The sequence below is a fragment of the Pocillopora verrucosa genome, chromosome 4 (assembly GCF_036669915.1).
Source record: "Pocillopora verrucosa isolate sample1 chromosome 4, ASM3666991v2, whole genome shotgun sequence".
Lineage (NCBI taxonomy): Eukaryota > Metazoa > Cnidaria > Anthozoa > Scleractinia > Pocilloporidae > Pocillopora > Pocillopora verrucosa.
The window spans coordinates 26,076,409-26,103,743 of NC_089315.1; the positions used below are offsets into that span (position 1 = coordinate 26,076,409).

Here is a 27,335-nt window from a genome sequence, read left to right on the forward strand (position 1 = left end):
AAGTAGCTTAGAAGTGTGGAAACCACCAGTTTTGTCTTAAATTTACTCTCCTTTGGTCATCGCGTTGTTTTGGGTTCAAGCGATCGATAAGTTTAGTCCTTTAATTCTCAGAAGTGAGCGACGAGTAACACAGTTGCCCTGAGGAACACGAGATGGCAGCTCAGTAGAACGACAGGCTCTGGGGACTAGAATGTCCTCGTGGAAGGAGCTGAGGGACTTTTATGTAGACTGGGTACCAGTCAGATTCGCGAGGGAGCAAATCGGCATGAAGAGCAGCAAAGTCTAGCCTAACCTTGCGTCTCTCTCTTTTTAGGCGGTGGAAGGTGAAGAAAGGAGCGAATGATTCGTGGGTGTCTTACTTGTCCCCTGACAGCCGCCAGGTGTCAAACGTGCGCCATTTCGCTTTTGACCAAGGTATTCGGTCTTTTCGCCGACGAGCCAGTTTGCCAAAGTCTACTTCACCGGCTGACATCTCGGGTCGATTTGCCGACGTGCTATGACCAATGTAATTACAAACAAACTTGTTTATCCTTTCTTTTAGGTTATGTTTTCACATTTTGATGAAAAAAGGAAAAAGAAATGAGAGGAAACCGGACATCCTAAGCAGCAAATATTTGACTAACAGTGATTTCCCACTATTTAAGAGTCAGTTTGCCGACGCTTTTAAATGCCTAACTGGACAGTTAGCCAGCAGTTTTAGCTCGCTATCGAGACCAAATTAAAGCCAGTGTAATTACAACAACAACAAACTTCGTGCAATCTCTTTTGAAGGGTGCTGACGAAATTGGTCACGTTCCCAACGAAGAAAAGGTTAGGCTAATCGTCGAGTGCTATTGTTCGTTTGTTATCGCCTTGGTTCACCGTAAAGCTGCGGGAAAGACAACAGAAGTACCAAAAAAAGTTTCTTAAACTCAGGTTATAAAAAGTACAGAATTAAAGAAAAAGTCCATGGGGAAACTTTACGCTTTATCTCAAGTCGGCGAACCAGTAGAGATACTTCGGCGAATCGACCCGGGTTGTTGGCGAAGAGGAAGTCGGCAATGTGGAGGTCGGCAATGTGGAAGTCGGCAATGTGGAAGTCGGCGAACTCAGAGTCGGCGAACTAGCACGTCGGCGAAACAAACGTTAGCTCAACCGAGAGCCCCTAACAAGGCCCTGTCAGTCTCGCGTCTTGTGAAACCCTGTAGTGTTCTTTATTTTTCTATAACTTCTACGTGCTTTTATATATTAGACCCATGGATAAAAATTCCCGTTCGAAGACTTTAAAATACTTATCAAGTGAGTTAGCGGTCGGGCCTGACGGAAATATTTGGCACGGCCCTCGCACGCTCAGCTCACTCGGACCTTTTCAGCATTACAGAGAGCCAAATATTTTCCTGTCTGACGCTCTCATTCAGTCGTGCAATTGGCGAGACTCCACCTTAACATGAATATTTAATAGTTTTAAGTAATTCTAGGATTTTACCAGATTTGTTTTTTCAAGTGAACTACGCCGTTGAAGTATTTCACAATTCTTTTTTTCTTGCTTTATTTGTTCATAAAATAGAACTATCTGTCGCCAAAGGCATCTGTATAAATATCTTTACAAAAGAAAAGATTCTTTCTGTCTTTCAAAATCCGGGTCTGTTCGCTCTTAAAATAATAACTCAGAATTGAACTTTTTCAGTTGTTATCACAATTAATGGAAGGATGGTCACCATACCATCTCTATTAAATTTTACCTGGCCTAAAAGGCTATTTCGGTTGTTGAGCATCGAACTATTTAAAAGCATTCCAAGGAGGTCAAATCTTTAGACAAATAACGAAACGCTAATTTGCAATTAAATTCCCCTTCGCTTTACTGTGGCAATGTAGAGACCGCTAAGGAGAGTTTGGATTTTGTATTCCTAAAATATCAATTTCTTTGAAATCGATCAGTGACGCTTTAAAACTGTCAGCTAATAATTTAAATTACTTGATTTTACTTCTTGTGTACTTTTGACCTATTTGTCCTTTGTGCCTGGCTTGCACCAGATTCAATTTTCCTAAATATGCTTCGCCGTTGAAACGGATTGCCGATCGTTCACGATCTAATTTCCGACCGTTTCCGATGGCCATTCGTCGTACGTTTCAAGTATAGCTTGACTATGACCAGTTTTACTGGTTGCGCATTAAATCGGTAAAAATCTGCCATCATTTTGTTAGGATCTTGAGTCTTGACACGTCCTACAACATCTGTCTTTCCAGTGTTTAAACTGACAAAATTTGTGCAGTACAACCAACTTGCAGAAATACGTATCCCTGGCGCTTTCCGCACAATTTGAGTTTGTTTGAGTACGAGACTTCACTGCAAAACAGAAAGAAGGTAATTAACACATTAACACTTACGTATCAACTAGCTGAGACATTCTCCTATGTGAAGTCTGTCTTCGCATAGGGTTTTCACCAGGCTTAGTATACGCGATGATTAGTATATGGAATGATTAAAACAAGGATGTGTTGAAATGAGCAGTTCTCGAGAACAAAAAAAAGACTCGCAGTTGTATGAAGAGCTTACCGGTTGTTTTATTGGGACAGTCCTTCAGGAAACATTTCTCTTGGGCTTTTGGTTTATCGGCCACGGAACAGTGCCTCGAAACTACATCTTTTTCCTCAGTTGTACATCTTACACTGCGCTTTCGTGTTCCACTTCCGCACGAGGTTGAGCACTGAAAAGAAGATAATTTGAAGGAATTTTGCTCAGGAACTTAAATTTTTTTAAGTAAGGAGCCTAGGCATAGACTAATAGCAGTTCCTCTTTTTGCGCGAAGTCCATCGCGGGAGCAAAAAAAAAAAATTAGCGAATAAAGATTGATGGTAGCGCGCCACATGGAACGCTAAGAATGAAGCACAAGAAATTAATTCCTCCCAGAGTTCCGCGCAGCGCACAACCCTAATTTTTTTTCCCGTTGGCTTGTGTGACGGACTTCGCCGAAATAAAGAGACTGCTCGTGGTCTAGCCTAGGTGCAGAGCAACTTTCGACTGAAATGTTCGCAATACGACAAAACCTTCTTTGTATTAGAAGTTATATACGTTGCTACAATTATTTTGTGAGAGAATAACTTGTGTAAAGAATGTTCATAAAATTGCCGTCTTCCTTGCTTTCACGAGGACAACTGAAACCAGAATCGTTTTTTGGTTACGGCGAGATGAAAACAACCTCGCCTTTTAAATTCTTAGTATCTTAGTTTTCATTTCTTTAAATAACAATTATCCTTCATCCATCAAGATCGGAAGTTCGAAACTCTCCTTCTGAAAAACAGAGGAATACACTATCAAAAAATCAGCGGCGTTTGTAGGGAATGATCGAGAGTAAAGCACTTAAAATGTGAGACCTGAGGAAGTGTCCAAAATTCGGTAAAGAAAACGTACGGTTACATAGGTGTCCATAGGTGTCAGAGAAAAGTGTTCAAATTGCTTTCTGTTCATTTAGGAAAGGGAGTTTTTCTTTTTTATTTTTATTGAACAATCTGGCCAATGAGAAAAATTCTCTCCTCACTTACCTTGGTCCACGGCCCAGTCTGCCATTTCGCACAAGCTTCCATGTTACATTTTCTAACATGGGGTGGTTTCAGCTCTTTGTTGCAGAGTATATTTGAGTTTGCGCAATGAACTCGCCGGACTTGATTCCCTTTACCACAAGTCACCGAACACTGTAGGTTATAGGAAAAACATGGCAACTTGAAATTCTATTGAAAATTCATCTATTAAGGACAGTTACTGATTGATAAACAATAATATAAGGGTGTTTTTAACAGTAGACAAATCCTACCTTACTCCAGCGACCTGCTGACCATTTCTGGCAGTTCTGGCCATTACAGTACTTTTTCAAACTTGAATTCTTCCTTACGTCTCTGACATCCTCTCCTCGAAGATTTACAAGAGAAATGTTTGCCTGTGCAAAAACAAGTTTTCTTTGATAAGGAGTTTGATCATTGCGCAGGTCTCCATGTTAATTACGACAGAGCGCTTTTCGACGGAGTGTCGTGAAACTAAAACCAAATAATTTCAACAAACTGGAGCGAAGGGAAATATCCTGTCAAGCCTGTGAGAGTTCGAAGTAGAGAAAGAAAACTGCGTGAGGCGCGGGAAAACGCGGATAATCAAGTCGCAGTTGATTTTCCTTTTGCATCTGATTGGTTGAGAGAATGGAGAAAGTTTTCTTGGCCAATCACGGAGCGAGGTGTGGCAAGACCGATGGAATTCAGAAAACTGTCGACACTCGACTGAAAATTGTTCTTCAAAAGGGCTTTTTAATAATATTAAAACGGCTTACCATAGTTGTTGGAGGGAGGGTTATCACGGGACATATTCCTTCACTGCAATAAGCCCAGGAAATGGGTACAGCTCTACTGTCGCACTTTTCTGTGGGGTCTGCCACGCCACAGGTCACGTTACGTTTCTTGATTCCCTGGCCGCACGATACTGAACACTGACATTGAATGAGCAAAACAGTTTTATTCAAGGACTTTATTTAAGCTGGCCACAGGACACTTAACATCATTACGAAAGACTTAAAGTCATAAGGAGCAAAGGAGTCGTGTTTGACAATGTTTCTTGTTAAATTTACCGTACGATGGCATGATCTTTCCATCAAAATTTCTCTCCACAGTTCAAACACATGATTCTCACATAAATTATTCTCTTTAGTGTCGAGCTCCTTACCTTGGTCCAGTCCCCCACGGTCCAAGCCGATGGGCAAGATTTCCTAAAACACGATCTTACGACATCCGGCTTCTCTCTGATCTTTGCACAATCCTCTTCTTTCAATGCCACTTGTTCATCATTTCCAGAACTTCTTACACAGAGCACTGAGCGAATAGAGATCCCTTTCCCACAACTTTTGGAACATTTTTGCCATGGTCCTCTCCACCATCTAAAAATGTATTGATAGACAGCATGTAACTTCTAAACCAGTCAGATGACTTCTATCCTTTGATGCACTAAATTTCTTCCTTACTGATTTATTTTCGTTATCTCCCGCTCGTGACAAAAGTTTGCCATATTTATTATCTCTTTGTGTTCAACTTGAGCGGAAGATTTCAATTCAACCAAACTTTTGAATTTAGCGGCTCGTTCAGTGAAATATGGCTCGCTAAATTGACCAATCAATTGAGAGAGATAATGAAGGACGCTGTCTACATTACATATTCTGCCAACAACATAAAACGTTTGCAGAATTGGAACTAGCGGGAGTGCAAACCTTCCCTGGGAACTCTTGTTACTTTTTCTTTTTCTAAGTTTGTGAAGAATTTTAGCTTGTAGAGAAGGGCGAACGCGAAGTGCGATGTTTCCACTCTCGCGAATCATTTAAAAGGAACGCTTGTTTTTCAAGCTGGACAAATTTTTGCCATATTTTTAGAATCCACTCCATTCTCTTTACGAAATTGTCAACGAGAGTGTTGCGGCTTTCTGATAATCTTTCTCTGATTACCACGCCGCCAAACAAAAAGGTTTGATTCACCTATGATTCAGTCCACATAATTTGATTAACATAGTTGAATTATTCATGTACTCACGTGGGAGGACAAAGATCTTCATTACAGGTTTTCTGCCTGTCATCTGGTCTTGGTAAAGGTTTGCAGTATTTATCATCTACTGGTGTACCACTCTCTTCCGTGCATTCCACTTCAGAGCGAGTGGTGCCTATGACAGAAATATTTCTAATGCTAAGTCTACACTTGTATTGTTATCAACAACTCACGATTTGATTGTTTATTAAAGCACACCGATGTAAGTCTTAAAAAACGCATCTTCCATAGGCGAACTGTCGTCGTGAGCCTATAAAAAAAACCTTCATAGGAAGGTACAGTTATCTTAGTAAGGTGTTCTGTATTTACACCAAATCCTCTATAATCTGTGACTTGGAGTTTTTTCTTGGTGCACTCGAAAATTACAGCTTTTTTTTGGGATGAAAAGGAACGCATCACTTTAATGTCCAACGTGAACGAGAAAGTTTTCTCTCTGTTTATAATTTATCTTACTGTTCTTCTCGTCCTCCAAAACATCAAACCAAGGAAAGAAAGAAAACAATCCCCTATTCACCACAAAAGACAAAAAATGGGGATACGAAAGTCTAGTTTTTGATCTATTTTTTGGCCCAATCTTGATTTGAAGTTTGCTTATGTTTCCTACTTACCAACGCCACAAGTAGCTGAACATGGTGTCCAAGCGCTGTATCTCCACTTGAACACAAGTGTGTGGGTTACTGTTTGGTTCTTGGGAATCGTATATTCGAACTCAATGCCTGGATTTTTGGTTTGGAACAGGAGCTTGAAGGAATAAAGACAGGTTTTATTTTGGAACAGCTATTACCAATTCAAAGGGTCCCGTTGAAGTGATTAATCCCTAAGCTTAAAGATAAACGATCTCAATTATTTCAAGATTCCCCTCCCTAAGTGAAATGAAAACCAGAAATTTCCCTCAAAACGGGAAAAGATATCAACTCGATAAACTTTCAATTTCTCAGGTCTGGCATTGAATTAAATGTCTACCGAGCGCTTACGAGATATTTATTTTCATCTGTAAGCTTGTAAAACAGAGACAAGGGACTGCAGACAATTTTATTCGGTTGAAATTTTCTCCCAACATACCATAATATGCAGGTCATCAGTAGTCGGTCCCAGGGCCTGAAAACTTTCCCTATTGTGTGTCCTTTTGTAGAACACCATGGTACCCCCAGCAGAGTATTCGCCACTCTGTTGTATGTACCAATCACCATTCAGGTACCATTTACCGCTGGACGACCGTAGAGCCAAATAGTTTGAAGCGCCAGCTACTTCTTCAACGCGGATATTTCTGGCACCGGCTGGAATTATTTTTGTTTCGACGTACCCTGCAGGTTACATTACAGAAACGGAGTTTGAGTTTCCTTAAAAACCAAATCAAATCCGGGGTTACGTTCCAAAGTTAGTTGCTCCCCCTCTTTCCCTTTCCCCCTCCCCCCCGATTTTCAGGGGTTATATTCAAAGTGATCAGCTGTGGTAACTATGATGTAAGTGTTATCTAACTGTTTAAGAAATAAGTTAACTTTCTAATGAAACTGCCGTGCTATGTCCTTGGGGGTGGGGGAGGGGGGAAGTACGAGAAGATTAACAATTTGTTTCATCAACTGAGTTGATGTAAATTGGCCACCGTAGAGACCTTTTGGACCTGACATTTGGAATCGTAAAATTCGCTCTGACGAAGGGTTAACGATGAAACTTCAGCTTTAAATGGTGGCCTACATTGTCATCTCATTTGATAAAACCAAGTTATCTTCTAACTGTTTGAAAGTTGATTTAATAACAGAGAAAAGTGAAGTCACCTGTGTTTAAAATTCTATCAATAATAATAATGATGGTAATAATTATTATGATAATATTAATATTCAATATCCATATACCTATTCCAGTTCTCTGGTTAAAAGTTGACTTGACCGTCTCACACGCTGTTCCATCACCGCGACAAACACCACATTTGTCCTCTTTTGCATTTGAATGGAGAACATTATCACAACCAACATGCTACCGGAAAACAAAAGAAATACGGGTTCTAAGTTAAACCGACTCAGGTAACAAACGAAAAGTTTAAGAGCAAGATTATACCCATCTCTCCATAGCGGTTGAAAATGCATCAATTAAATGTTATTGTTCACCAGAAATCATTCCAGCGCAGTAATACACATTTTTTAGTTGGATGAGAGTTTCGATTTTGAGTCAGCCGTGAAAATGTAACACTGAAAAGTGCCAAAACTGCTGTAATAATATATTGATCCTAGCAATCGCGACTCGTGTATGGTAGACATTTTTCATCTTGCAAGGCTGCACATGGATTCGTAAGACTTGCATTGACCTTTCTAGTCTCAAGATCTTTCATGAACTCAATTCTCCTCGTCGTCTGCCATAATTCCCTTATAATTTTAGCTCTGAGAATTTGAAGGTAGAACAGAGAGCTTCTCGTTCGTAATATTTACATTCTTCTCGTCACCTTTCTGCAGGTGCTACTATTGTAAAGAGAAATTACTAAGTGGTCACTCCTAGGAGAGGATTTGGTTCGCTTACAAACCTCGCATTTGCCATTGATGCACACGTCACGCTTTCCTGGGAAACAAGGCGTTCCGTCACGCACTTGATCAGCCAGCTTCTTGGAAAAGTACAAACCAAACAGCCCTTTTGGTGTACAGTGCAACTCACAAGGAGAGACTAGAAACACAACAGATATAACGAAACTTTAACTAATCAAATTTTAATCTGTCTTGACGGAACACTGCAGGAGGAAAGTGATATCGAAGGCATTTGCAGGAGAGGTGGTGTCTACACTAACATGCCCAAGTGTTAGTATAACTACTGCAGCGTATAGCGCATAACCTTGTACACGCTCTACGGTCCTATATCAGGTAGCGAGTTGAGTTAATGGCCTCCTCTAATATTTTCTTAACTTTACCTTTCGAGTAGCGTGGTTTCCATTTCCATCGTCTGTTGTTTACGCGTTTTTTGTCAAACTGTGAACACTGCAACTCACGAAAACCTAAGCTGCCAGGAGGGCACGGCTGGAAGAGGAATAACAATATAGGAATCACCTTCGAGGCAATATTAATTTTGGAATAGAGAAATTTACAATTGAGGTTTAAAAGTAATCTGCGATTGGTGTAAAAAACTTGTGTCGTCTCCTTAACCAATCACATGCAAGACTTAAAACAGTCTTGACTAGGTCGACCGCGTTTCTGGCGCTTCAGACAGTTAACATGTTTTTAGTTTAAGTTTTTATCGGTCCTGGAGATATTTCCTTTTGTTCTGATTGCCTGCTGATATTACTTTGGTTTGGTTTTTTTGATACTCGATCGAAAGGCGCTCTGTGAAATATACCCACCTGTGTGTTACAAAGTCTGTACTTTTTCCACTCCCCGATGCAATACTTTCCTCCATTAGCCGGTCTGAGGTGCAGAAAGAATTAACAGACTGATCATAGATATGGCAACGACCTCTCACCTAACTCAATTATTACTTTTTTTTTTGGACAGCAAAAGCAAATCAGATCCGACCAGTTTTCGGAGTGTGCCGAAAGTACTCCGACATGACATTGATTTTGCTTTGTAAAGCTATTTAAATGATTCAGATCATCAATACTATCCTCTCAGCAAACTAAATCCTACACTATAACCGCTCGTAATTTGAGCCCTGTTCTTAGGATGTTGACATTTGTCAAGATCTGTTATTGGAGGGGGTTAAGGTAATGGTTCAGTTCATTTGGTTTTACGACATTGCAAATGTAAAACGCTCTAATACCAAAACAAACCTAGGGTTATCACAATGTCTCTCTGTAAAGGAGACTCCGGCACCACAGGTCCTGGAACATTCGCTGTAATTTCTCCAGGGACCCCAGCCTCCATCCACACTCTCCGGTATCTCCCCTCTCTCAATGCAGCTGCTCTTGTAACACCACTAGAGAATTGCATCATAAGAAAGATGTGAAGTGTTACGTCTTCACAGAATGAATCCCAGTCGACGCCTAACTTTTTTCACCTTTATTTCCGACTAAAATTGAGTTCGTCGGTTGTCTTAACGGAATAGTTGTGTTGAGACATTTTATCAGTAAGTCCATCTATTCTTCGATTTCAAACTCCAGGTTTCAGTACGCTCGTTATTCTTGTTAAGGAATACTTAAAAACGCTGCTGATAGTGGAATTCTAAAGTAGTATTCGTCAAAATTATCTCAGTTCAGAGAAAAAAAAAGTAGCTTACATGATTTGAGGAAACTGGTCGAAAAAAATCCTGATTCTTATTTAATCCTTTACACTCTAACATCATAATACATATTCTCCCTACTATTCATCATACATTTTTTAAGGTGTTGACAAGGAGAATTTGTTTAAAAATCAAGAGATTCTTTAGCTGGTGATTCATTTCCTTTTATTCTTGTGACCTTCATGTGTGACACAGGAGAGTTATTGCAAGGAGAAATTAGATGTTAGTCACTCTTAGGGGGGAAAGAGTAAAAAAAATGCTCATCATTTGATGGTGTTGAAGTTCTGATCCGTTGTCTAACTATTCAATAATGTTTCGATGATTTTGGTAGCACAGATATCGAAAGAGCAAATTTTCAGCCAACTTTTGTAGAGACTTCCCTTATAATATCACGAAAAATCAATTCAATATGTACCTTGTTATCCCCACATTTTGTTCCATCAGCAGCTGGCTCCAGTTTAGAGTGACACGCCTTTCCGACTCGGCACCACAGTCGATTACAGATATTCTGCGTATCAATAAGCATTTATGTAATCACTAAAAATTGCTTCGAAATATGCGCTTGTTTGAGTTCACACGCAAAACATGTAGACCCAAATTACTATTCTCCACAATTGATGTTGAAGAAGCTCAAGAGAAGAATGAGGTTTAAGAGAGCACCGGACGTTTTAGAGATAATCAGTCGGACTGTGTCGATGTTTCTAACTTACCGTCATGCCTGTGCAGTGGGAAGAGTCCAGACCGTATTGCAGGCGACACTGGTGGTCAGCGTCGTAGATCACCCCTGGTAGCATTCTGGGAAATTTAAAGTCATGCTTTGCAGGCTCGTCATTAAGACAGTGTCCCCATCCTTTGCTGAAGAAATGGAAAACGTAATCAAATCACTAAGGCCGTAAGAAATAATCAATACCATTCCTTTAACTGTGGTTATAAAAAAGCCATTTTTCGCCTGCTTAATTTTCGTAAAACAAAGGAACATTGAGATCTTCTCCCTGTTTTCTTTTGTAGTTCACAGTACGAACCAAAAGATAGTTGTCGCCGATTAGACCCCATGATCACGATTTTGAATAACGAAATATAGGAGTCAGACCACTTGACTTGTTCAAAGCGCGGGAAAAGTACATCAGCCCAATGATGCTGTAACCAATCAGAGTTAAAAGAAAACGCGTGGTTAGGGAAAGCGCAGGAAAATCGGCCCAAACCTAAAGAAAGTGACTTATGCGTTTGTGAATGACAACATAATCATTCTGATTGGTTGATTGATTAAAGTTTACGTTGGTAAGAGCTCGACCACAAATTCGTTAACATAACTTACTTCAAGAAGCGTCTGAGATAATTTCTGCTGCAAGAGGACCATAACTGTTGCCGGCCTGAGGCTTCCAGCTGTGGAGACATCAGAAAGGGTTTGTCTGGACTCCACTTACAGTCGTTATCGTTCCCATCGTGAAGCATTCCAAAGCTGAGGAGACAAGAAATTTGGAACAGTTTTTTTTAACAGTCGAATATCGAGTGAAAAGGGTTCCTGATAGACACCTACATGGCACGTCCGTCAAGCCATGGAGTTTCTTTCCTCCGCCTTTTTTTAACTTACCTCAGTTCCGTAATACAAATAGATTTTTGGGAAAATCGTGAACAGATATGTGTTCCAAATATTTAAAACCTGAAAGGATAGAGTTTAATTCCCATTTATGTCTCATTCATTTCCTATTATTTTCTAATGTGCGGGCAGTTGAGATTGCCAAATATCATGAATTAGGTGGAAGTTAACAGGAATACAAGGAGTATTATAAATTATACTCCTGGGATTACTTTTCGCACCACACTAGAAGAAATATTTTGCAGAGCGAGTTTCCGGCTATTTTTTCATCAAGTAAGATAATCGTCTCCTTCTGAGCCACATATCTGTGGGTTCTCTTTCCTCAATCGGCACCTTTTATTTGGATGCTACTAAAACCCCGAACGGAAAAGGGGAACGACTGATTCTTAGCGACTCACCTCTCCGAAGATCTGATTTCTATCGGACCTGCAATTTATTTCAGCGTAAAACTACATCTCTTAGGTGAAAGATTGATTTGATGCTCAGTCCCTTTTTTCGTGTTTTAATACGCTATTTTAAATTCTTATGCGGATTACCGATGTAATTTCGGTCCAAGATTAATTTTGGCAAAAAGACTGTTATCTGGATAATCTGTGGTAGCCAAGAAGATCTTGAGGTAGAAAACGCCGACGATATCACACGTCAAAATCAAGGAAAAAGCGGTCTGATGTTTATCTCTACCGTGCAAATGTTAAGCGACCCTCAATACGCGTCCGTAATCCCACAGATAATTTAATCAATGAGTGTCATCAATTCTTATCAGCCACAATATTTTATTTCAGACTTACTGTCTGTGCCATTGCCCTGTAATATTTGACCTATAAATGAAATAGTTATATATACTAATCGCAACTTATTTTCCACGATGGCACTTGCGCGAAATCGAAGTTATTTTCTCTGAGTATATACAACTCAGCGCTGTACACAATTTGTTGATAGTTGGTTGTGCTATTATTGCAAATTAGAGAGATTGTTCTGCAAACCAATTCGTACTAAAGCCCGACCACTTGTCTCCATTATAACGAATCCCCTATCTAACGAACGTGCTGAGAGATCAAATGTATCTGGTTTACGTTTCTTGCGGTGCTTCCATTTTACTGCCACAAATTAAGACGTTAATATCATGTAATTAAGGTATAGTCTCTCATAATGGCTAGTCTTGTCCTAACATTTGGCGACTTAAAGACGATCGCTAGTCAGTCATTTATGTAATGATCCACATTTATATCACAGATAAGACAATTTCGATTTAAATTGTCCGATGCTATTTCTGTATTTAAGCAAGTACTGGTTTACATTAAGCGATAGCGAGAAAATTAGAAAAACAAGCGATAAAATCATTCAGGGAGCGATCGACAGAGATATCGTTTTGGAAATGAGAAAACCGCAATTCATTTGTTATTTCCGAAAATATCAGTCGTCACAATAAACGTCTAGCGTGTAGAAATGTTTGGCTGTTTCTTTGATAGACAAAGCAGCCTTTGCCAATAGGAATTAAGGAACAACGACCTTGTGCTCTATCCACTCTCAAAGTTATCGTATCAGAAGATGTTTTCTCACTTCAGCGCGGGCCCGTACACATTATCGGCCTGATTCCGCCGACCATACAATTACCGTTTCCCTAATGGAAGGAAGGGATCTGATAGAATAATTTCAGGGATAAAGAAAATAGAATTAAGGCTACGAACTGTTTGTTCCTCCGTCCATAGTGTGTTGATTCCTTAGATCCACCGATGGGTTTTTAACCTTTAACCTCGAGGAGCGATTAGCATCTAATTTCTCCGCATAGTATCACTACTGAATAGAACAATCAAGTCTTGAGAACAGAGGATTTGATCACTAATTAATTGTGAGAAAAATTCTCGTTGTCAGTGCTTGAGGAAATGTAAACAAAACAGTACTGCCAATACCCAAACTGACGTTACGGACTTAATGGTTGAAGTTCCAATAGCGAAAAAGCTTCCACTTAGCTTAAAGTGAAGGACATTAAACTGATTTTAAGTAACCCAATAGACAAGCACAAAGAGAATTTCTGAAATCGACAGCTCATTAACTCAAATCTCCTCATTCCCAATACTGCAATTTGGAGATGAACTCAGTCAGAGTTGTTATAACTGTATGGTCCGTTTGTTTTTATTTGACAAGCGTGTCAATTTATTGTGCCTGAGGTGAAATCCAAAAACAGCTTAGGTGTCGCAAGAACATTAAATACAACCATTTATAACCCTAACATTAGTATGCGAGTTTTCCATATTGCTCCATATTGCGCAGGAAAATTTTCCATATTGCTCATTTTTCCATATTGGTAATTATAAGGAGAATTTGAGTTAAAATCAAGAACGTGTTAAATACGCGATCACTTTATTTATTCTCGTGACCTTAGTGTTTGATTCAGGGGTAATCCTGCTGGGAGAACTTAGATGCCTATCAATCTTAGGGGTTCATGGATAACCGTCTTACTTGTGTCCTATCTCGTGGGCAATGGTGTAAGCCAGAGTCAGTCCATTATCTTCATTCACGTTACAGCTTTTATCTTTGGTGCAAAGACCATTCACTTGTGAAAGACCTGGCAAAAAATGAGTGTCAGAACATCCAAATTAAAAAAATGTATTGATATGGAGGGGTAAGTGACTGTTACAGAGAATTTAAAACGATAGCTGAAAGTAAGAAAACGGAAATAACAGTGAAAACAGGAAGAAGATATGATATTAAATAATGAACTAACAATGGCCCTGACAAGATTTTCTAATGAGGAGAGAAAGCATCTCTCATAATTGCATGCTGCCTCCCCCCCCCCCAAGTGGTTCTTAACTATGCCATTCTTCCACCAATGGGAAGCAAATTCCTTTCTAGGCATGCCCGCGTTTCTCCGCGCTTTGTCGCGAATGATTTATTGTCATCGGTCGCAGAATCAACATCGTCGCTCGAGTTAGTTTCAACCAAGTGCTGTGAGCATCCTTTGAAGTTAACTTGAAGTTTAGTACCAGTCCTCACTTACCTAATGTTTCACAAGGTTCGTTGATTCCTTTGCAGATATCATGTCTGTTAAGAGGAAAACACGTAACAAAACACAATGAATAAAATCAACGTTCTTTTCCAAGAGGCATGCAATGGCGTAAAAAAATGGTTTCAATTCATCTTTGAGTTACCAAGTCATTTACGAATTCCGAGAGCCCTCACTTTCAAAATGAGGCCAGATGCAAAACCTTTATGCTAAAATGAGTGTTACTTTAATTTTCATGGCAAATTATATCCTTATCACAGCCTTTGCACCTGCCTCTGTTTTGAATCCAAGGCTTGGGGCATTTCGGAATAGAAATGGCCTATTGAGAAACCTCAAACGCACTTGCCTGGTTACTAAGACTGCGACATCGTGGTGATTGGCATGTTCCTCTGATTTAGGATTTATTAGAGACGCCCAACGACAGAAGTGCTTCAGTGTGTGACCCGCATGATGGGTGACTTTCAGGGCACTCTAAGGATCATCGAAAAAAGCAATGAAATATTAGAGCAATTTAAAATTGCATGACGAAAGTGATCTGGAATTTCAAAGGTTTTGTTTCGCTTCGGTGTGTGATTGGTCTAGAAAACTCGCGCCACTTTCTCAACCGATCAGACTTAAAGCTAAAACAAATTACTGATTGGTTACTCGCGTTCTCCCGTTTGCCTGTTGTCACACTGAGTTCTTGTTGGACTCCTTTGCAGCCGTTTTTTGGTCACATTAGAAGGTGTTGCGTGATGATAACAAACAACGACTGTGACGGAGCCTGGGCAGGGTAGGGCAACCTTGAAACTTGAGGTACGGTTACGGTGTCCCTACTAATCTTGGGCAACTAGAATAGCCAATGTTTATCCCCTTCGCCCCAAAACCCCATTGTTCTTCCTTTGGGATTCCTTACCGGGTTTTCCCTCAGAATCATCACCCGTACGAGAACAATATTGACCGCAGTTCCAATACTTGGGTCACGAAATATGTTGCTCACCTGAAAAATGCGAAAATTACAATGTTAACAAGCTTGAAAGATTTAGTCAAGTTCCAAATTGGTACAAACGTAACATCAGCCAACTAAATTTCAGTATAATGAGGGCAAAAATAATTCTTCAATCTTTTTCACCCTAGATTGATATTGATATTCCCGACACAATTCTCTTCATATTTCTTATGGTATAGACAAAGGAGAATTTGTTTGACAATCAGAAGCTTTTTAAATTGGTGATCACTCTCATGACTGTATATTTGAATCAAGGGTGATCGTGTAGGGAGAAATTTGAAGCCAGTCACTTTTAGGGATTGAACAGGGCGTGAAATTAATTTTTTTTTCCGATAGCCACTTGGCTCCTAAATTCTTCAAAGTGGTAGCCAAGTGGAAAAAAGTTGGTCGCCATTTTCAAAGACAAACAAAACCTTTTTTTAAGCTGTCGGCGTTCTAGATAGACCCTCCAAAATTAAATTTGGGAAAAGATCTTTAACATGCTACAAAGTGGACACTAGGATGGACGATATACAACGTTAAAGCTCACCTAAATCCAAGATGGCGTCTAGTTATCGATCGAGATGCATGTGTTGCGTTTTGGAAACAAACTTAACGAGGAAGTTCGCCGCGGATTTATCTTTGCAAATCTTTTTAATTGACTATATCTCTTGGTAAGGTTATGATGAAACATTCTAGTCGCCAATTTGGCTACTAATTTCCAGGATTTTGTCGCCAAAGTGAAAAATTTAGTCGCATTGGCGCCTGTATTAGGCGCAATTTCACGCCCTGTTGAAGGGTTCAAATTATTCCTGCAGAAAGGCAAAACGACTTGGAAAGGCTGTGAACAAGGTTTTAGTCTCTTTGACACTTTCTTTTTAATTCTAACGCGAGATCTAATGTTGCGCAGCACTACAGGGTGTTGGCAGTGGAATTCACCTCAAATTTGCGCACAATGAAACATAACAAATTCCTATAAATATGACTTACAAAACTGTTAAAAATGTTGCTGTTCAAAGCAAAATCATCACAAAGAGAAGGTATTAGTGTGTAACTATACCAACCTACCATATTAGCTATGGTGAGAAGATACTCCTCCAATCCGTCTCTATAAAATGCGTACATAGTTTCATCAGCCACCATCAACATCTCCACGTTTTTCTCTGTGCTGACCGAACGTTTTTGACGCCCGTGCTGTTGGCTTCTCATCTCGATGAGTGGCGAACGGAGTCGGCGACTCAGAGTTATCGGCTCTTTGAGTAAAATGTAAGAAAGACTCTTATCACTCTCCAAAGTTTGAAACTTCAAATGGTTTTTCTTTTCGTCGAATTTAAGTGCGCTCGCCCTAGAATCTCCCTTGTAATACCGTAAAATCCTGTGTTATGAAACTCTTCCCGCCTTAAAAGATCCACCTTACTTTTTAGCCGCTCACCTTTAAGCCCCATTTCCCCCCCTGGCTACCCCTCCTATCAAATCCCAACCACCTTGCGTGCGCACAAGCCCCCACCCAAGGCTTATTCCTTCGTATGTTTTGTTTCGTTATCACCTTATATCGAAATGTGATTTTTGTCTGTTTCTGTTTGTTTTCAGTCATTTGTTTTCGCTAACTTTGCTCCGAAAGTACAGGGTATACGCCACCAACTCCACTCCCGGAACTTCTGGCCGTCGAGACTCCAATATTTTTACATTTGAAGCAAAATACCTCATCAAAGCAGTAACAGTGTACCTCGATCTGAGCATAAATGGTTTTTTTGTCTCCAAGGCGGCAGAGAGTCATGACCCGCTGACCTTTTGTGCACAACATGCAAGTGTTGATCGCTGGCGCTTGAGGCGTTTCGGTCTTGAAAAGGTTCAATGAGATAATGAACTCCATCTTCAGTTTGGATGAAACCTCTCTGGAATGTAAAGTAATATCTCGTTATGAATGCATGACAGAGTTGAACTTTTCCACTTAATTTGCAACCCTTTAATTTCTAGAAGTGGTTAGCAATCTTAGTCGTCGGGAAACATGTTTTTTCGTCTTGTCGAGGGCGTGAGACAAAAAAAAAATCATCTTTCTTATTCTAAAAACGCACATGACGCTTTCGACCTTGCTAATCGTTGCAGAATGCAGGACGCGTGTGACATATGAACTTAGTGATGGCCTAGCTCTCCGACGTTTCTCTTTGTCCCGCGTTCGTGACAACAAGAACAAACCTCTTTCCCTATTTCTTTTCCGAGCTCTTATTATATTTACGTAATGAGCTTTGTCTTAAGGAAAATAGTTCATGCTATAAACAAATTGTCGTCCAATAGAATTAAATCATGATATGCAACAAGTAGAGAAAGGGTTTGACCACCGGGATAGCCACCCCTCCTCCCTCCCCTCCCCTCCCCTCTCGCATCATGCTCTGTTGAATACTCCTCCTCTCGCTCCAGGAAATGTATTTCATAAAAGTAATTTTAGCCATTTGGTTCCAAGGATATACGAAATGCGACAAACCGCATACGCGGCTAACGAGACAACATGTAAAAGAATGCTGATGTCTGTTTCAATACTGATAAAATTACGTCTGGTATAACACACGGAGAAATAATTTCGCGCTGTTGAAAACTTCTTAATGTACGACTGAAATTTCATATGTTTTAACAGATCATTCATTTGTTTCTTCACCTTGGTATGTTCAGTATTGTCTTATGCGTTCTGGTGGATGACGTTCTTATCACTGTCGCAAAAGTGTCTTTAATTAAACCTCCAATCCTTGCTATCCTTAAACACTGCTTTGGACAAAAATTGGATTGGTGCACAGTCTATGGGAGACCGGCGATTGAAACATCATTAGCGAAACACAAAACTCCAATCTTCATGCCGATAAGTGAAACAATATTAACGATGAAAAGTGTGAACAAGTTATCCAGGGAGTTGAATACAACTTAAAATAGAAATTCCGTGAAAAACGAAATTTTGCCATATTCGAAAATTCTAGAACTCGTGCTCACGGGAAGTTTCTTTGGAGTACAACTTCCTGCATCTGTACTTGGTATGAAAAGGTGATAAGAATTTTACATTTTCAACATTCTAGGACAGGTCAAACAAAATAGCTGGTAGCAAAATGCGTTTAACGGTAAGAACAATATAAAAAAATTAGCCACATCTATTCCATCTCAAGTGTGCCACATTGCCACAAAACATCATTTAAATAGAAACTTCTTGACCTTGAAACACAGCTCTCATGTAACATTTTAGGACTTTACGGGAAAAAAGCACGCATGTAATATTTCCCACTTAAATATCAAACATGTTTTCGACTTTCAAGTGGACAAGGTCAAAATGGATCCTCAAAAAATGGCGCCAGATGTCTTTTCTGAAAGGAAAACAACACCCCACGAAATTAAACTCTGTGGATCGGAAAAAATACCTCTTCTGATGGTGACCTGCCTTTAAAATTGGGTCATCGACTAAAGTAAATTTAGGGAATTGGGCATGCAATAAATTCATTTCAGTTTAATATCGTGCTTGGAACGAAGATGCTTTTAGTGACAGAAAGAATGATGCCCTACTAAATGTGTGTGAGGAAAATTTTATCACATTCCTTCAGTAGACAGACCGGAATGAAGAGAACGTAAGGAATATCCCTGAATACTTTTTTCTGCAAATGGCCAGAAAATAGATCTGTAATACTTATGCAAGGGATATTTTGACATTCTTGAAAGATGATTATATCCATGATCTATAATGGTAGTTGTAGTGAAGTACCAAAGTTCAAAACCAAAGTGCCAGAACTTGTACTTTGGTAATTTTTTTTTGCCGTCCTTTACAGTCTAGGGAGAAATTGTATTTAGATCAAAGAAAATTCTATGGCGGTTACAAGAGATTTGTAATGGATCATTAGCGCGGATTACAAAAGGTTAAATAAACTTGGTGGAATCGTGCACGATCGATTTGGATCTGAGGTCACAGACGTGCGAGCGTGAATTTGAGTCTTTCAAAAACATTTGTCAAAGATGAATGAAATGATAAAGGCGTTAGTTCATTAAATTATCTGATCATCAATAGCTATTATATTTGGAAAATCAATTAGTGTTTGCAGCTAATCACGTGCTCGTTGTCTAATTAATTAGTTGTCGGTCTGATAAGCAACACAAGATTGTAGCGCACGCAAGAAAAGCAGTCTTTTCTCAATCATCATAAAGGCATCTTAGGATGGCAAAATGCGATTCGATGTCGAAATTTTAAATTTTATATAGGCAGTTGGGAGATAAAGCTTTCAACCGTTTCTTTACTTTTTTGGTCTCTGTTTACCGACACGTCAGAACGATTTATTTTCGTTAGATGCCATTTGAGATAGTGCTCTTCAAATCGACAAAAGAGCCAGTCTTGAATAAAGTAAACATCTTTGAAATCTTTATTTTCTCAAAAAGCATCAAAAGCAGTAGTTTCTATGATAAGGTAGACGCGATTAAAATACCATCTCAGCGCTCCACAATATCAGATTTCATCTACGGGTCTGCTGACTGCGATTTCGTTGTGCCAGTCAAGAAATTCCTTTTTTTAAGCGAGCTGAGAAATTCCAAAAGCAACAGAAGGACAAATTCGCAAAAGTGGTTTGATTTTGTATGAAAGATGTGCTAACATGTATTAAAGATATCATATTTTGAATGATGGCTGGGTGTTTTGGATATACACGGGAAATGCGAAACAGTTCGTGGCTGAAACAATATTTAATTCACGTGAAGTAAACTATATTCAACAAAACGTTTCTCCGCAAGTCCTTTTATGTCGCCTATAAACTTATAGCTTATAAACTTTCACACTCTGGTTTCGTCAGTTATTTTGCGTCTTATCTTATAGAACTCGTTTCTTTTCCACACATGTACATGACAGTTTCGGATAGATGAAAAACGAATCTTTGACCTTTGCCTGTTAAAAGGTAAAATTCCGCGGGCAACTTTCTTCGAAATTGCTGATCCAATCATTACGAGGTGATGCGATGGACTGCGTACAGGAAACGTCTTGTGAGATCTCATTCCCTGAAAACGTTTGAGCTACTGAGAAAGATCACATGTTCCCAAAAGAATCCCTGCTATAAACTAGGTTGACGTGACAGCTTTATTGCGCGCAAATATGAATCATTTTGATCGAGTGAACTTTTAATCGTTGGACTCAAGATATAGAGTCACTACACTTTAATGACTTTTTATCGTGAGACAAAAGATAATCGTTCGTTAATCAAAATACGGCCAGCACGACAAAAATACATCTCTTATATTTAGTTTCTGTATTTGCCCCTCAGTAATGCAAGTCACATATACTGGTTTGACTTGAATTTTGAATCGATAAAATGGTTAATTTTAGATAATCGTCTCGCCTCTCTCGAGTCGTGGGGAGCCGCAGTACGGTTATCGAGCGAAGATGAAAAATATATGCTTTTTGTTCTGTTTTTCTTTGTTTATCGTTTATTTAAAAGCTATGGTTTGTGCACATTAATGTCTCAAATTGTCTTCCGAGTATTCTCCTGAAAAAGGCCGCCCATCGCCCTTCCGCCCGAAAATTAGTCAAAAATGCAGACGGAAGAAAAGTTAGGATTAGATCGTGCGTTGACAAGACAGAAGCACAACGTCGCTTTTCACCGTGGGAACAAAAACAAAGCATCTTTGCTTTTGGAGGAATTTTCCGTCATCGCTTGCACACTCGGAAATCAACACCTCTGGTAGAACTGTAACACAGTTCTCTGTTTCGTCCAAACAAAAACTCCAGCTCGCAGCATGACGTGTTTTTGCTTGTGGCTACAAAGAAGCCGCCAGGCTTGTTAGATCATTTCTTGTAATGCGTAATGGATATTTTTAGCAAGCATTTCAGGTCCGGAAACGTGCCCTACCTCCTTTAAATCGCGGTTCTAAAAAGAGGCAGCACTAAATGGTTTGCGGAAAAAAAAATTAGCTAAGCTTCAGAAAAGATATGTCGAGCAAGAGGATTTCCGATTTTTCTCACATGCAACAAGAGGCATCTTCTTAGGCGAATTTACTTATATTGGATCATGAAAACACGTATATTGTTCATGTCTGGTCTTTAGCAAGCGAGTTGTCGGATATGTTGCAAAACGCGTGTATTGATTTCCATGTAAAATAAACTCATTGTCTTGAAGCATTAAATGCAGTGGAAAAACAAAGAGAAACTGGACAACGGTGATTTCATTAAAAACAAAGCGAAATTTCTCCGCACAAAGCAGGGACAGGTGGTTCTTTGGACAGGCGTCGAAAGCAAGGACTACCTATGATGATCACCACTAAACTCATCCATGGGGAATATTTGTCCACTGTCATAAGACCCAAACTGTTTTTTTTTTTTTTTTAAATATAAAGTCTAAGTTAGCTGGGTGGTATCGTGGTATTAATCACGGGGCGAAAAATAGTAAACAAAGCTTCTTAACCTACCAAGCCTTGGCAATAGCTGAGAGATATCAGAGAATTGGGCTGATCTTTTATGTGTCCGGTGTAATGACAGTCAAGCTTGTATCGTCTAACTTGATCGCCTTTCTCGATTATCAACCCAGGCGCTGTAAAATTCGTGTTTTTGGTGAGAACAAGACGCAGTTTTTTCCCGTCGAATGTCGGTATCTCTAAGTGCAGAAGTTTCCCCTCGCTCCTACCGCTGCGTTGTTCAGTGCGTGAGTCGTATTGTTTTGATTTACAGTCCACGTGCGAAATAAATTTACCGTCACTGTCGAGCACTGAAGGGACAGTTATCTTGAATTCCTTGCCATATTTTACAGGACGCTCTGTGAACAGCGAACAGAAAATCAATTAAGAGACCATCGCAGACAGACTACTTTAAAGTCTGCAAGTCGCCAGATGATAAATTGTAAATAATGTCGTCAACAGCTAAGCACGAGACTCAAAACATTAATTAAGAAAGCCTCGAAGTTAAGCGATTTTCTTGTATTTCATTTACCTGGCTTTGAGGTTCCGTCCCACGACGCGCCGGAGATTGCAAGATGAGCGAACAGCAAGAAAAGTTGAACTCCACCAGCGCAGATTGAAAACATCATGGCTGCCCAAGGCTATCTGTGAAGAGATGAAATCTGCTTTGAATTTCGTCGCTCGCTGCGCCGGCTCTGCGCTTTTGAGGAGGAAAAAGAAATCCGAGTCGTTTCCACAGAGCTATGTAATTATTTGCTTCCCAGAACTTGAAGTGTCAATTAGTGGCGAGGAGTTAAAAGAATTGCGGTCAAGGTGTATAACGCTGCTATGAAACTCCTTGTCCAGACGATGCCATACTCACCCCGGCTTGCTGATCTTGTGTTTTCCCGACACTTATCATTCACTTAAGAACATTATCAAAATATAGCCAAGAAATCTCCAGGGTACAGAGATTAGACGTCCAGATAGAGAGAATGCGCGAAAGCGAAAATTTTGTGTACCTTTGATCTCTACAGATCCACTTAGCTAGTGTTAACATCAGTGACGTAGGGACAGAAATTGCACATTAGAGTCTTAGCCACAACTCATTGACAAATGTAGCAAAATATTGACAAGCTTAAATTTGAATCTCGCCGTGCGAAGCATATCCGGTTACAACTCTTGAAATATGGGAAACTAAACACTCCATAAATCTGCCATCACGTTCAAAAATGTCTATTCTTTACGAGAGCTGACTTGGAAAACGTTTTCTCAAAACGTTATATTTTTACGAAGGAAAATATAATTTCAAGGCTCCTGATTCAATTTGGACACGGAGTTGATTTGGTGCATTACAATTTCAATCAATTGTCCGTAGTTTCAGGGGAGTTTTTCTTGAATCAGAAGTTAGTAATTTAGACAAAACAGCAATACTCAGACAGCTGTTGATAGAGTTGAAGGAATACTAATGTTTATCTATTTGCTTTTCAGAAGTAAAAGGAAAAGAGCATTCCACAAATTGTTTACCTACAGCAGATTTGAAGTGACTCTTTCGAAGGAATTCCAAAGACCCTCTTTTTCTTAAGTTACTTGTAACAAATTATCTAGTTAATTTTCTTCTCTCTAACTCTAATTCTAGGGTTCTTTGCTTCTGAATAGTTTTCCAAGCAAACTCTGTCTTGTTGTGATAATCGTCCTTATTAACCCGATTAGAGACAGTTATAGCTTAGGTGGATTAAAACATCAGACAGTAGAAACGATTAACGAAACGGTTTGTCAACTCAAACGTGAGCTGCGAAAATGCCTTAAAAGTTATCACTTCAAAATGGGCGTAACTTCCATAATTCACCGACAGATCCAACAAAACCAGATGAGGTTTATAAACTGGCTTTTCCCATAAGTGTGAACATGATGACGTCAAATCATCGCATGCATTGGCCGATTCAAGGAATTTAAAGTAACTTCCTGTGAATTTGGCCTACTTAGCCACACTATTTACAGTTGAATTTTCACCAGTCAACAGACTTTGCTTGCGAGACAGTGTTAAGGGTAATAATATTACACAAATGAAAATTTGCAGTTAATTAGCACATTTGGCGTCGCAATGCAAAAACTGAGGATATGATCATGTTGCCTTCAGTGCTGGCCTCTAAGTAAGATAACAGTAGGGAAAACACGAAAGAAACGCGTTTGTTGATAAGATTATTTGAACATGCGATTACTAGGTCGTGTCGAATGCTTGAGCGTGAAAACATGTTAGGAAAATCGGTTTTGGAACAAGCGACGCTAAGTCTGTTTCCGACCACGAACTGACCTCTATTGGGAATTTTTTTTTCGGGATTTGACGTGATATTGAAATTACTTCAATTTGCCCTGAAAAAGATGCCAAGGTATTTAACGTGCAGATAGAATTCGTCTTTTGCAAAGTGTTAATCTAGATCATCTATCACTAATGTATTTCAGGAGAAGGAGCTTTCGTTGAACCAGTGATCAATGCCGTAGCGTGGGGAGGGGCCGGGGGGGCCCGGGCCCCCCCAATAAAAATTTCCCGGAGGAGCATTCCCCCGGACTCCCTAAAACTTCGTGACTTTGGCGCTCGTGGTGGGCCCCCCCAATAATTTTAACCCTGCTACGGCACTGGTGATCAATAGAGAAAGTCCAATCCCACTTAGAAGGTTTAAAAAAAAAGTGAAGCTGCGAGTCATAGAAAATCATATATACCATTTCAAACAAATTCCTGGAGCGAACATGAACACAGAAGCAATCACTCCTCTTCATTACTTTTAGTTGCCATCTTTCAGATTCTGCCCGCGAGTAGAAACGGAAACGGAAAGTAATCGTGCAAATTATGGTTTTTTTTAATACATCTATATATATGTGACCCTTCTTATTTTCTCTACGCCTAAACTCGGATCAAGCACTGAAAGATTTGTAGTTAAACTCATCGCAAACATCCAGGCATTAGGCAAAATAAGGATGGAATTTATCCCCTCAAGACTATCAAAACAAACCGCTATTTACTCTCATTAAAAGCTAATTTCAAAGTTTGTGTCCTTGCTTGTTTTCGATTAATTTTCGTCTTTAGTATTCTTCTATCTTCCCATGTGATTCTCTTCAGTTAGACCATTTTTTTTTCTTTACCAGCGTGACATGCAGATTTGTGCTTGTCAGTGTTCGGCGCAAGTATCTCTGGAAAAACCGGAGGCGCCGGCGTAGGACAACTCGCTACGCTTTTTTGCACTTCTGGGCACTAGAATACTGTACCTATCGGTTAATTTAAGTGAAGTAAAATAGTTACCTCATCAACCAAGTCCTTGATTATCCTTTCAGCTTTGACAAGTGAGTGGTGCTCAGATCAGTGATTGTTGACACAAATATTAGCTGACACTGCATGTAACGATATTTGGGAACAAGTATACAATCCTTGATTTTATTCCTGCTGAAAATTTAAATGACGATATTAGCTCGAGCGCAAGCCCATAGACTCTGGAATTTTTTTGTGTGAGAAAAAGAATCCATGCTATATTTCTCATTCCTGACATTCATTCTGCTTTACTTAAGAAGAGGTGATCCTCTTTTGAGTGTAGTATTCTATCAGTTTGTTTTTGCTAACAGAATTTTTTTGGTCGTTTTGTTGAAGCTGGTGGAGCCAAATTGGGCTAGATAAACTATTGAGTCCTTGTTATGTTGTTTTGATTTCTGATGCAAATCAATTTATTCAATACCGAGATTCTGAGATATTGGCCAGGCTTAATTAAGTTTTCATGATACTTGCCCACTGGTCTAATTAAATTTACTATAGAAGAACACTCCACTGCCAGCCGTCAATATCAACAATATAAGAGGCAGCCGGCATTTTAAGATAAAGCCGAGAAGTCTGATGGTTTTTGTTTGTACTAGCCGGGGTTGACGCAAGGGAAATGGGAAGAATGATATAAAAAATCTTCCTACGCGTCGTCGTGGCTCCTCTGATCGAGCGCGCGCAAAACTGCACACGCAAGAAAAGTCGAGCTTTTTACATTGCATTAAGCTACGGGGCGTATTTAGCTAGCGGCCTTAGAAATTCTTCTTTATAAACATAGTATTGTTATTGTTGTTAAATTAAAATTCAGTGATTTTGATGATATCATAGCAAAGTTCGTTTAAACCTACATAACGTTTGGTTGCTTCTCATAAGAACCTGAGTTCATTACAACTTTTTAACCTAGTATAGTAATAATACTAATAACAATGATAATAATAGCTTTAATGATAATGATGATAACAACAACAATAATGATAATAATGATAACAACTTTTTCAGCATTGAATGTATGTAGAGCAGTTGCCATGGTTACACTTTGCAGTGTACGCGGCTAATTTTCAATATCCATTCATACATTGTAATATTTCATACTTAATGAAAATTATCTTCAATGTCGTCATGATTTCCATTTCTTTAGTATCATGATTTTATTTAATAATGTCATAAAAAAACACAACTGTCGGACAGCTGGAACTGAACAGCATTGTGAAGTATTGATCGTGACTACAGAATATCCAATTTTAAAGTTGCTAGTAATCACTGAGCTCTGCCAAATGGGTTTCGATATCATGTGAAATTTGATAAGGGACAATCAACCGTTAGAATTATGCGTGATTCCTTCCGCAGCTCTTGAAAGCTTCGTCACGATTTAATTTAGCTCGGACCAATACTGGGAGTATTTGTATAACAAACGCCAAAGTTGAAATATCATGGCCCCCAAAATTTTGTTAGATGGTTAAACGGAGGCATAACTCCCTAAAGTCATTGGGTGGGACAAGTATCTTAAGGAAATAATCCAAATTTTACCCAAACTACCCGAATATTTTCGTAGAAATGATCCGTGATGTAACGTGCTCCTAAGACGACGACGAGACAATTGTTGAACGGAATTTAACGCAGTCACGAATATTTCAAGTTAAAAATCAACCCTAAACTTTGGGTTCTGTGGATTGATTTGTTTGCTATCAAGAGAATATTGTAGCTTTTGAATGATATGTAAAGAAATATGGATTTGATGCAAAAATACGACACGTTTCATTAAACAGACTTTAGATGAGAGGAAATAGAGCCATCTTGGAAAGAAGTCCTATTTAATTGTAGAGGAGAAGAGAATGAAATGAAAGGGAAGAAGACAAGAGAAAGAAACGTTACCTGTTAATTCTTGTTCAGGATTACCGCTTGCTTACAATCTACCTCAAACTTTAGTTTTAAGTCTTCGCTTACAATTTTCACCATCCTCCCTTTAAGCTTTTCTCTAAAAGAGATCCTCCTTAAAATTTCTTTCAAAAAATCTGAAAGATTTGATATGTTATTGGTAGAATTACGTCGTCTTACCATCGAGTTGAAACCTCCCCGAGATTTAATCGTCAGATTGTCTCAATAATCATGAAGTCAAGGCGTTTGACAAAAGCTGCCAACCACATCATACAATTACTTGAACAAAGCCATCTTTGGCTTAGAAAAGACATGTTGGAAAGATTAAGAGTTCACCTACCTCTGTCTTGTTTGGAGTTTTAATAAGATAATGGCACAGAACCAGAAGCGTTTTTTGAACTGATCATGATGCATAAGAACCTCATTAATGCCGATTAGCGGGTCAGCGGAGTGCAGAGTTCACGAG

The 27,335-nt window shown here is 39.3% G+C and overlaps 1 protein-coding gene across 5 annotated transcripts; it reads right to left on the bottom strand.

The window, feature by feature from the left end:
• Positions 1–1,249: 1,249 nt before the first annotated feature.
• LOC131779307 (A disintegrin and metalloproteinase with thrombospondin motifs 7) lies at positions 1,250–27,335 on the bottom strand. Of its 5 annotated transcripts, none has more exons than XM_066165659.1 (26): positions 27,210–27,335; positions 22,244–22,356; positions 21,727–22,070; positions 17,039–17,207; positions 16,381–16,565; positions 15,241–15,324; positions 14,692–14,816; positions 14,340–14,383; positions 13,802–13,907; positions 11,060–11,203; positions 10,455–10,599; positions 10,160–10,252; positions 9,296–9,441; positions 8,870–8,933; positions 8,444–8,549; positions 8,066–8,202; positions 7,404–7,524; positions 6,613–6,854; positions 6,159–6,291; positions 5,539–5,665; positions 4,685–4,895; positions 4,296–4,451; positions 3,792–3,914; positions 3,523–3,672; positions 2,537–2,687; positions 1,250–2,326 (listed from the first exon to the last, which is right to left on the bottom strand). In XM_066165659.1, the coding sequence occupies exons 2-26, from the start codon at positions 22,338–22,340 to the stop codon at positions 2,181–2,183; spliced, it is 3,549 nt and encodes a 1,182-aa protein (XP_066021756.1). In that variant the 5' UTR covers positions 22,341–22,356; positions 27,210–27,335; the 3' UTR covers positions 1,250–2,180. The 5 variants fall into 5 exon arrangements, with proteins under 5 accessions (XP_066021756.1, XP_066021757.1, XP_066021758.1 ...); XM_066165660.1 differs by lacking the exon at positions 27,210–27,335 and adding an exon at positions 27,050–27,174; XM_066165661.1 differs by lacking the exon at positions 27,210–27,335 and adding an exon at positions 26,867–26,950.

Excerpts from the sequence above, each read along its gene's own strand:
- LOC131779307 (XM_066165659.1), bottom strand. The coding sequence starts at position 22,340 with ATGATGTTTTCAATCTGCGCTGGTGGAGTTCAACTTTTCTTGCTGTTC. Across the intron at positions 16,566-17,038 it reads CCATTTATGCTCAGATCGAG|AGCCGATAACTCTGAGTCGC; the intron begins GTACACTGTTAC and ends TTTTACTCAAAG. Across the intron at positions 4,896-5,538 it reads GAAGATCTTTGTCCTCCCAC|ATGGTGGAGAGGACCATGGC; the intron begins GTGAGTACATGA and ends ATACATTTTTAG.